The following is a 9879-nucleotide window of genomic DNA, read 5'->3' on the forward strand; positions in this document are numbered from 1 at the left end:
AGTGCATCCAAGAATATGCTGAGCCCAGAAGAAACACCTTCCACTGATCCCAGAGGACCTCATTAAAAAAGTTAGCAATAGCCAATTTCTTTTATTTCAGTGGTGCTTCAAGGATATTGATGGTCCCATTTTGACAATCCCATTTTCTAGTCACTTCCCCATTTAACTGTCTTATTTATTAAACCTCAGCACACAATTCAAATAATAGCTCTCTTTGTTTGTACATGAACTAATTATATGATACATACATGGCTATGGGCTTTGGGTAGTAATAACAGAGTTTCGTTAAATGACTGAAATGTACTCTAGTCTTCCCCAGCCTAGTGCCTTCCAGATGATGACAACTCTCATCAGCCCAAACTAGCACATGATGGAATACTCAGAAATGTATTAAACTTCAGAGACTTCCCTATGGCTTGAGTAAATTAATGATTTCAGTGTAGAGTAATAATAGCATAGATTTCAATGTAGAGTGATAATCATATCAGGGCTTTTATTCAGCTGGAACTCATCGGAACTCAGTTCCAGCAGCTCTCAGTTGGGCACCATTGTCATAAGACAACAACGGAGGTGTTCAGGGTGAATTCCAGCATCTCTTTTTCTAGAAAAATAGCAGTGATCATGATAATTTCCTATAAACCATTCACCATACTAGCAAAAGAACAGGGTGGGTCATAATATCATATATCAGAGGAGTCAAAGCATCTCACATTTTATCAGTTCATGGCTGTTTAGATAATTACTTTGGAGACTCTCCATTTAACACACTGTGTACATTTTAGCTGCTGTGAATGTCTTTATAGGGAAGAATGCAGGGAATCACATGTCTACCTTCCCACCAGAAATTGTTTCCCTGCTTCTCAGCTTCCTCATGGCTGACTTCACATCTTTGTTTCTCAGAGTGTAGATCAACGGATTCAGCATGGGGGTGATGATATTGTAAAGGACAGAGACCAGCTTATCTACTGAGAAAGTGGAGAAAGGCCTGGCATAGATAAAGATGCAGGGACCAAAGAACAATGTCACCACAGTTAGGTGGGAGGCACAGACATTGAGTGCTTTGCGACGTCCCTCAGGGGAGCGGATCCTCACCAGAATAGTGGCATAGGAGGTCACCAGGATGACAAAGCAGCTGCTTGAGATGAGACCACTGTTGGAGACCATGAGGAGTTCAATAACATAGGTGTCAGTGCAGGCCAGCTTGATGACAGGTGGGACATCACAGAAGAAGTTGTCCACTTGGTTAGGTCCACAGAAGGGCAGCCTCATAGTAAGGATGGTCTGGACTGTAGAGTGGATGAAGCCTCCGGTCCAAGAAGCTGCCACCAACCAGCTGCAGAGTTGCCTGTTCATGATATTGGGATAGTGCAGTGGCTTGCAGATGGCCACGTACCTGTCATAGGCCATGATGGTGAGGAGGAACATCTCGGCAGCACCCACAAAATGGAGGAAAAAGAGTTGAGCCATGCAGGCATCAAAGGAGATGCTCCTTTTCTCGACCAAGAAGTCCATCAACATCTTAGGGGCTGTGACGGTGGAGTAGCAAAGATCCAGGAAGGAGAGGTTACCCAGCAGGAAGTACATGGGTGTGCTCAGCCGGGGGTCAGAGGTCACTGTAAGCAAGATGAGGGTGTTTCCTGCTAGGGTGGCTGTGTAGACCAGGAGGAAGACCACAAAGAGGGTGGCTTGGGACTGCCATGATGGGGAAAGGGCTGCCAAGAGGAATTCATTGACCCGAGTGTAGTTTCCTTCCAGGTTCTCCATTTTTCCTATGAAAGTGTGGAGAGAAATTTATTTAGTTATTTATAAATTGCTAGCAGAGTAGAGTACTGTCTCACTAACAGGGAGGCCTTTTAATTAATCAAAAACTTCAATATCGATAACAGTGATCATTTGCCTCTAATCATCTCCACTATTGGCCAAAATTCAATTCAGCGCTCTCACATAGAACAAGGGAAAATTGATAAAGCTAATGTTCCAGCATTGTGTAGGAAAAAATGGACACCTGAGCTGGCTACTGTAGTTGAGACCGGATTGAATTCGCAAACTGCAATTAATTTAAGATCAACTATAATAAATGACCTATCAACAGATTCCTCCCTGCTGGTTTACTATAATCTCATTGAGTTCTTGCAGGATGTGGTCTCTGTTAACACAAACCCAGCCAGCAAGCCCCATATAGCTAAAGGATTCAGATGGTTCGACCAAGAGTGCTGCACGAAGAAGAAAGCCTTAAGGAGCTCTTATTTGGCCTAATGCTGGCCTAAACTATTTACCCCCAACTTATTTCAAAATTTAAAAAGAGTACAAAGCCCTTTTGCTTCAAACAAAACGCAGTCTGAACAAAACTCCTGGTCTCTCTTACTGAATGCTTCGCTAAACAATGAAACAAAACTCTTCTGGAAACTGGTCTCTGGCTTCCTGAGCAATAGCTCTCCAGCCCCTAGCTGTGCCATTCCAGCTCAGGTATGGGAGAACCATTTTAGAAATATATTCATGGAAAATTCAAATCTCCCCGCCAGTTTTTATGATGAAGATTCAGCAGAACTGTCACTGCTCCCACAATGGAGCCCGATTACAGTGGAAAAAGTCTACACATTAATTGGGAACCTGAAGAGTGGTAAGGCCCCAGGAAATGACTTTATCTTAGCTGAATTGATCCTCTTCTGGTGGCACTTTTACATAGTAAATAACTCGGGCAAAGTACCGTCTAGCTGGAAACATGCAATAGTAGCCCTAACCTTTAAGAGAGGCCAGCCAAATGTGCCTTCTAATTATAGGCCAATCAGTCTGCTTTCAGTTTTGGAAAGCTGTAGCCCCGCTTTCTCTGTAACAAACCGACAACTTTTCTAAATGACTATAATATACTATCTGAAGCTCAGGCAGCTTTCCGCGAGAACCACTCAACATCAGACCACTGTCTAATGCTGTCCCTCCTAGCTGAGAAGTACACCAGACCTCTACAGGGAATACTCTTTGTGACCTTTATGGACCTGAAATCTGCCTTTGACTCCATCCTCAGATTCCAACTATGGTCCAAATTACAGCTAGTACTAAGGATAAACACCTCCTGCATCTTATTAAAGCCCTGTATTGTGGAAGCAATTTGCAGGTTAGGTGCAGGTTGCAGGGCCAGCTCTCTGACTGTATTGAGATGGCCAAGGGAGTGAGAAAGGGATGCATTTTGGCCCCTACTTTGTTCAGTTTGTTTTTGATGTCTTAGAGGCAAACTTAATGGACCCTGATGGCCATCTTCCAAAAATAGGGACGAGAAAGACCCCTCTCTTGCTGTATGCGGATGACATGGCCATCCTCTCCTCAACCAGACCTGGCCCGAACTACCAACTAAGGAAATTCTCAGACTACTACTCTGGTAATGGGTTATCCATCAATTATGAAAAATCAAAAGTCCTGGTGTTTGAGAAGAGATTCTCCCCGAGTAAATGGGTACTGGACGGTCACAAACTAGAGCAGACCAAATTCTTCCGGTACCTAGGGCTTCTATTCCATCATTCCAAGTCCTGGAAACATCATTGGCAGGTCACCTATCAAAAGGCGGAGGTAAGCAAAGTGGCTATACTTCGATTCTTTTATCCAAGGGGAGGCCATTATGTTCCACCAGCCATTAAGTTATTTAATGCAAAATCTGTCTCTCAACTCCTCTGCGCCTCAAACGTCTGGTTCAATGGCTCATTCTCCAGGTTTGATGGCTTCCAGGCAAACTTTCTCCGGTCCCTTCTACAAGTTCCAAATTGTGTTCCAAATGCAATACTATTTTTAGAAACAGGTGAATGTCCTCTATCAACTAAAGCATGGTGGGCTGCCCTGAGATACTGGCTCAAGATCTCAGTCTTTGGCCTAGGGAAGGGGTTACTTCCATACCTAAACAACAAGGAGTTTACCAGCTCATGGATGAAAATTATGGTTAGAAAAGCCACTTCGATTGGTATGCCACCTTCTCTCCTGTACCATACTGCCCTTGAATCTCTGAGGCAAAGGCTCTGAGACATATCACATAGTGATCTCCAATCTCAATCTCATGTTATCTGTGGCCCATTAGCAGTAGGAATTTACTATGGGTTCAATTTTCAGACACCTGCATATCTTAGAAATTTGTCTGTACCAACATATCAGCATCTTTTCACCAAAGCCAGATTAAATGTATTCCCATCAGAAGTGTTAAATGGCAGACTGAGAGGTATTCCTTATCAAAATAGGATCTGTGTACACTCTCAGGACGTCGACTGCATGAGGCACATTTTATTGCATTTCGGACAATATTATCAAGCTAGGGAACTATTGATTAAAGCACTATTGGCAAATTGACCGGGTCAATCTGAAGCCTATTATACCAAATATCTTCTGGACGACAAGTCCAAAGATATCACAGTGGCCATGGCAAAGTTTCTTTCAGTAGTAATACGAATCAAAGATCAACATGACTAAAAAAATAACGCTTCGGTCTCCCTTCCCTGGGGGGTTGTCTGTATGAATCTGTATTTTATTCTGAATCCATGTTACGGGTCGTTGGACCGCATAAAGATTTATATATATTGCTAGCTCATTAAGCAATATCTTGGTGATATACAATTAAATCATTACAACATCATAAAATGAGCTACTTTGGGAGAAAAGGCGGGAAATAAAAAATAAACTACTTAGAGTAGATCCACTGAAATAAATAAACATGACTCATTTAGGACAATATATTCCAATAGGTCTGTTCGGAGGAGCACTAGCATTGCATTCAAACCAAGATTAGTAAAATCCAGAAATCATAAAATTCAGAAGAAATGGCCAGTGCTTAATCAAACCATTTATCTAAAAATGCTTGTTTTTAGAAGGTGACCAAGTACTTCAATGGTAAGTGCTTGTCTGATTTTGATAGTCACAGTCTTGCAAAAATCCTGGTGCCACTATGCTAAAAACCTTAATTTGGTGAAGATACTGCTTAAAATAACCTGGTCCCGTGATGGCTTAAACATTTTTGTGATTGTCCCTGCATCTTTCTGGCAATTGGAGGATATGGTCTAGAAGATACCAAAGCCTACACCATTATGGCCAAGCTATTCCTTTCCAGAAATAGGAATAGTTGAGATGTGTCAAGGGCTGTTTCAAGGTTCTGTTCTACCCTGTTTCTTCTGGATAGGCATGGATAGGATTTCACTGTTAGTCTTGATTGATTCCACTGTGTTCAATGGGACAGGAATAGTGTGAACTGAATTGCATCCTTTATGCACCTGCAGTTGATTTGACTTTTTAAAGCATATATAGTTCTGCCTTAAGATATTTTAAAATTCTATCTATATTGTACAATGGGGGAGATGGGTGGCTGGAGAAGAGAGGGTTAATGGAGCCAGGAGAAATTGCCAAAGAATTGCGTATTAGTCTTGATGAAGCAGCCCAATATTGCATTTGTTTGGAAGATTGGTTGACTGTTATCAGCAACCAGCCTTTTAAATGACTAAGGAATATCTGAGATGAAGAGTTCTTTCTTGGCACTGTTAAAAAGGTAAAGGGACCCCTGACCATTAGGTCCAGTTGTGACCAACTCTGGGGTTGCGGCACTCATCTCGCTTTTTTGGCCAAGGGAGCCGGCGTACAGCTTCCAGGTAATGTGGCCAGCATGACTAAGCTGCTTCTGGCGAACCAGAGCAGCACACGGAAACGCCGTTTACCTTCCTGCCAGATCGGTACCTATTTATCTACTTGCATTTTGACGTGCTTTTGAAATGCTAGGTTGGCAGGAGCAGGGATTTGAACCGCCGACCTCCTGATCAGCAAGCCCTAGGCTCTGTGGTTTAACCCACAGCGCCACCTGCGTCCCTCTCTTGGCACTATTAGAGTGTTGCTATTTTCAGATTAGAGTCAGTCACATTCTGGCAAACTCATCTTGAGCAGTTACAGCTGTTTGGAGGTCTTGCAGGACAATACACTTCCCAAAATATTGCACTTTCTGTGATGAAGAAAATGCAGAAGAAAGTGTGAGTTTACACTTCATTGATGCAATGCTGCCTAACCTCCCACAATTAAATCAGGATGCATGCACAATAAACAAGTCTGGAAATGTTCACTGGGAACCTGAGGGGGGTACAGTGGACATTGACTGCTAGTATGCTTACTTTCACCTCTGTTCAGATTGTATCTTTTTAAATAAACACACATATTACAGAATGCTAGAAAGCCTCCAGGGATCTCATTCCAAAGGGAACCAAATCCAGGCAATCTGGTTCAACAGGCTGTGTAGGTTTCTGAAATGTACAAGCTTGCAAACCCCAGAAAGATGAAAATATCACAAGCAGCTACCAATCTGCCAGATGCCTTCAGCTCCCTGTGAGAATGTTTTGTCTCTGCTTGGTTTAACTTTGCTTATATCAAAAATCTTGTCCCATTTCATTTCCTTTTGTCACAATCACTTCATGCCCCTGAGTAGTGAGAATTTTGAGAAGTGTACCATTTATTCAGCTTTGATTTCCTTTAGAAGAAAGTCACTGAAAGTTGATATCATTTTGGAATATGTGTGTTTACTTACAACCATATAAGTCAGAGACTCAGCGTCGAAACACTCTCAGGCAGCCTTTCCTAGCCTGGCGTCCTCATGATGTTTTCAGTTTTCCACCATCCCAATCTGTTCAGGTAAGCATGGCTGTACTGTGATGGTTGTTGCAGTCCAAAATATCTGGACAACAAGAATTCAAAGCCCCTTGCTTTGGGATCAGGTACCTTTGGGGACAGTCAGGACTCTAACATGGTTATGGTAAAGGTACTGCTGTGACGGGAAGGGAAACAGTGTTTCTGTGTGCTCTGGTTTCCGTCACGGTGTTCCATTGCACCAGAAGTCATTTAGTCATGCTCTCCACATGAACTGGAGAGCTGCCTGTGGACAAACACCAGCTTCCTTGGCCTGAAGCAATGTGCAACCCCATCGTTACCTTTGACTTTGCTATTTTGGTACTTCTAGAGTGTTACTATGGTTTTAGAGGTCACTCTCTGCTTTCTATGTGTGTCCGTCTCTGTCTTGCTTTCTCTCTGAATCAAACTGACTGGGCTAGCAGTTGACTCTGGCAATGGGAGAGTATCCTCCTTCATTGTACCGGATGACAGCAGACTCTTTAGTGACTGCATAGAAAGATAGGAATCTGCCTTGTACTGACTCAGACCTATAGGTCAATCTGGCTCTGTATTGTCTACACTGATTGGCAGTGGCTCTCTAGGGCTTCCCTACCCTTCCTGGCAATGCCAGGGATTGAACTTGGGAGTTTCTGCATGCAAAGTGGTTGTTCTTTCACTAAGACCCTCTCTCTTGCAAGGCAGGCTGTGTGGCACACAGCTGTGATCTCCAAAGCAGGGAGATAACTGATGGGTGCTGCTACCACCTCCCATCATCATTATAATAATAATCACCATTATTATTATCCTGAGTTAGCTGGCCACCTGAAGCAGTTGCCTCATTTTGCCTAATATTAGGGCCAGCCCTTCTTCTGTGCTTGACAGGAGACAATTGACAATATTGTGGAATAATCACAATCTACCCCTAAAATCTTTCAACCCAAAAGCATATATCACCACAAATACTATAACAGAAATAGAATATTGATAGCCAATGAGATGCCATTTGAATGTTATTCAACTCCAACTCCCATCAGTCCCAGCCAACATGGTCAATGATAAGGGGAGTTGTAGTCTGGTAACATTTGGAGGACATGATGGTTTTTCTTTGAAGGGGGGAAAGATTAGCAAATTTGTTTCAGGTCTCCCCCATCAGCCTTGTTCATTCCACTTGCTCTCTACTTACTCAGTCTGAAGTTGTATGGAGAATGTCTCTCCCCAACTGATCACATCTTGGAATGAGAAGTGAGAAGTGGTCTTCTATTGTCGCTCAATGACATCAAATGCTCTCTGCAAGCCAGAAAATGAGAACAATGAAAAGACATCTCAATTTATCCATTTGGATCTTGGTGAGGCAAACAGGTGCTCTGGGCATTAAGGAGTTGCATGACTGTGATTGCAAAGGGAGTTTGTTTCCGCTGTTGCTGCTCTCATGTCTCCAATGAGGGAAAGACAGAAAACTCTGAGAAGTTGTAAAGGAAATTCCTCCTCAGCCCAATTTACCTTTAATTTGCACTGAAGTCCAGTAGAGTGGATTTGTACTTTGCAACCAGCTTCTTGTTTTTCATGTTTGACATTTTATATGCTGTATTGACTTCAACTTCCATCATTCCTGACCATTAGCCATACCTCCTGGGAGTGATAGCAGTTGGAGCCTGGTGTATATATAAATGAAAGTGTGTAAATATTAGAATAATTACAGTAAACTGGTATGTGATAGTATATATATTTTGCTAAATATATAGGTGAGTATAATTTCTTTCTTTCTTTCTTTCTTTCTTTCTTTCTTTCTTTCTTTCTTTCTTTCTTTCTTTCTTTCTTTCTGGTGTCATGGTTAAGAGCAGTGGACTCTTAATTTGGTGAACCGGGTTTGATTCCCTGCTTCTCCACATGCAGCTGCTGGGTGACCTTGGGCTAGTCACACTTCTCTGAAGTCTCTCAGCCTCACTCACCTCACAGAGTGTTTGTTGTGGGTGAGGAAGGGAAAGGAGAATGTTAGCCGCTTTGAGACTCCTTAGGGTAGTGACTCCTTAGGGTAGTGAAAAAGCAGGATATCAAATCCAAACTCTCTTTCTTTCTTTCTTTCTTTCTTTCTTTCTTTCTTTCTTTCTGGACATGCACTGGAAGCCTTTGCAGTGCATTTCAAATAATGTTTATTAAAGATTTTCTTGGTTTACAAAAGTGTGTGCATTGTCTCTTTTTCAGGTTGTATAATAGTTGAATTAAGGTCTTAGGCTGGGGGAGGGAGAGATTTTGCTTGGAATGTTGGAAGTAAATAGTAACTGGATAAGAATTTTGATAGGGAAATTGACTACTAGTGGGTTTTAGTTGAAAGGAACAGTGGTAGTTGGAGTTTCATGGGGGTGGGGTAAAGTGTTTGGGTAGCTGTGGTAGTATTAGTGAGAGAGCGTGGGGTGGGTGTTATTAATGGTCATGGTTAGGGGACAAATGGTGAGTGTATATTTAGCCTGGATATATTTAGAATGGTAGAGTAGGTAGGAGTGTTCATATGAACCGAAGGCACATCTTAAGTATGTTACCGAAACCATATGCTCCTTTGCACTGAACTATTGTAAAATCATTTATTATCTCTGTGATCAATAAAATTGTGGGTGACTGCTGACTGCGGTGGGACTCATTCAGTATCTGTGAAGGCAGAAAAATAAATAATTTTTAAAAGGCCTAATAGAAATCCAGTTCAGGGCTCTACAACTTTGAGAGAGTGGGGTACAGGGGGGTTGAAGTAGATCTGAGGGTGGTGCCAGAGAATCACATAGCTGAAGGGGAAAATGGGCAGGACAGGTGGGTTTTTTGGGTGAGATACAAACCAGAATGATACAGACAGAAGTGGGTAAAGAGAATAAATGGTTTTGGCTTTAAAAAAATGTGGTCCCATAGTGAGGATTGGGTATAGAGAGAGTGATGGGGGGGGAGGGGAGAGATATAGTTTCTGAAACAATGACTAAGCCTCCACCTCTGTAACTTTGCCAGATGAAATCAGTGATGAGAGGGTTAACACTGTAGCTTATTGATGACACTGTTCTCATGAGTCAATCTGCATATTATACCTTAAATGGATTTTCCCAATGCTTCCTTTGTTCTCTTGGTCTTCCTTTTCCACTTTCCTCAAATTGGAAAATGTCAAGGTTAGGGCTCTGTAGAGGTGCCATTATTTTCCATCACAGAGTTGGGTTGGGTGGGAGGGTTTGAACCTTGACAATTATCCAAGCACTCCTAGTCTTCTGGTCTATGGAGAAGCTCACCAACTAT

The 9879-nt window shown here is 42.3% G+C and overlaps 1 protein-coding gene across 2 annotated transcripts; it reads right to left on the bottom strand.

Annotated features, from left to right (window-relative positions):
* Window positions 1-687: 687 nt before the first annotated feature.
* Window positions 688-9739, bottom strand: LOC310747142 (olfactory receptor 4Q2-like). 2 transcript variants are annotated; one of them, XM_083581493.1, is made up of 3 exons: window positions 9678-9739; window positions 7796-7899; window positions 688-1769 (listed from the first exon to the last, which is right to left on the bottom strand). In XM_083581493.1, the coding sequence occupies exon 3, from the start codon at window positions 1762-1764 to the stop codon at window positions 820-822; it is 945 nt and encodes a 314-aa protein (XP_083437619.1). In that variant the 5' UTR covers window positions 1765-1769; window positions 7796-7899; window positions 9678-9739; the 3' UTR covers window positions 688-819. The 2 variants fall into 2 exon arrangements, with proteins under 2 accessions (XP_083437619.1, XP_083437620.1); XM_083581494.1 differs by lacking the exons at window positions 7796-7899; window positions 9678-9739 and adding an exon at window positions 3620-4654 and having other exon boundaries at window positions 688-3482.
* Window positions 9740-9879: the final 140 nt, after the last annotated feature.

Source organism: Podarcis filfolensis, assembly GCF_964270895.1.
Source record: "Podarcis filfolensis genome assembly, chromosome: 13".
Classification (NCBI taxonomy): Eukaryota; Metazoa; Chordata; class Lepidosauria; order Squamata; family Lacertidae; genus Podarcis; species Podarcis filfolensis.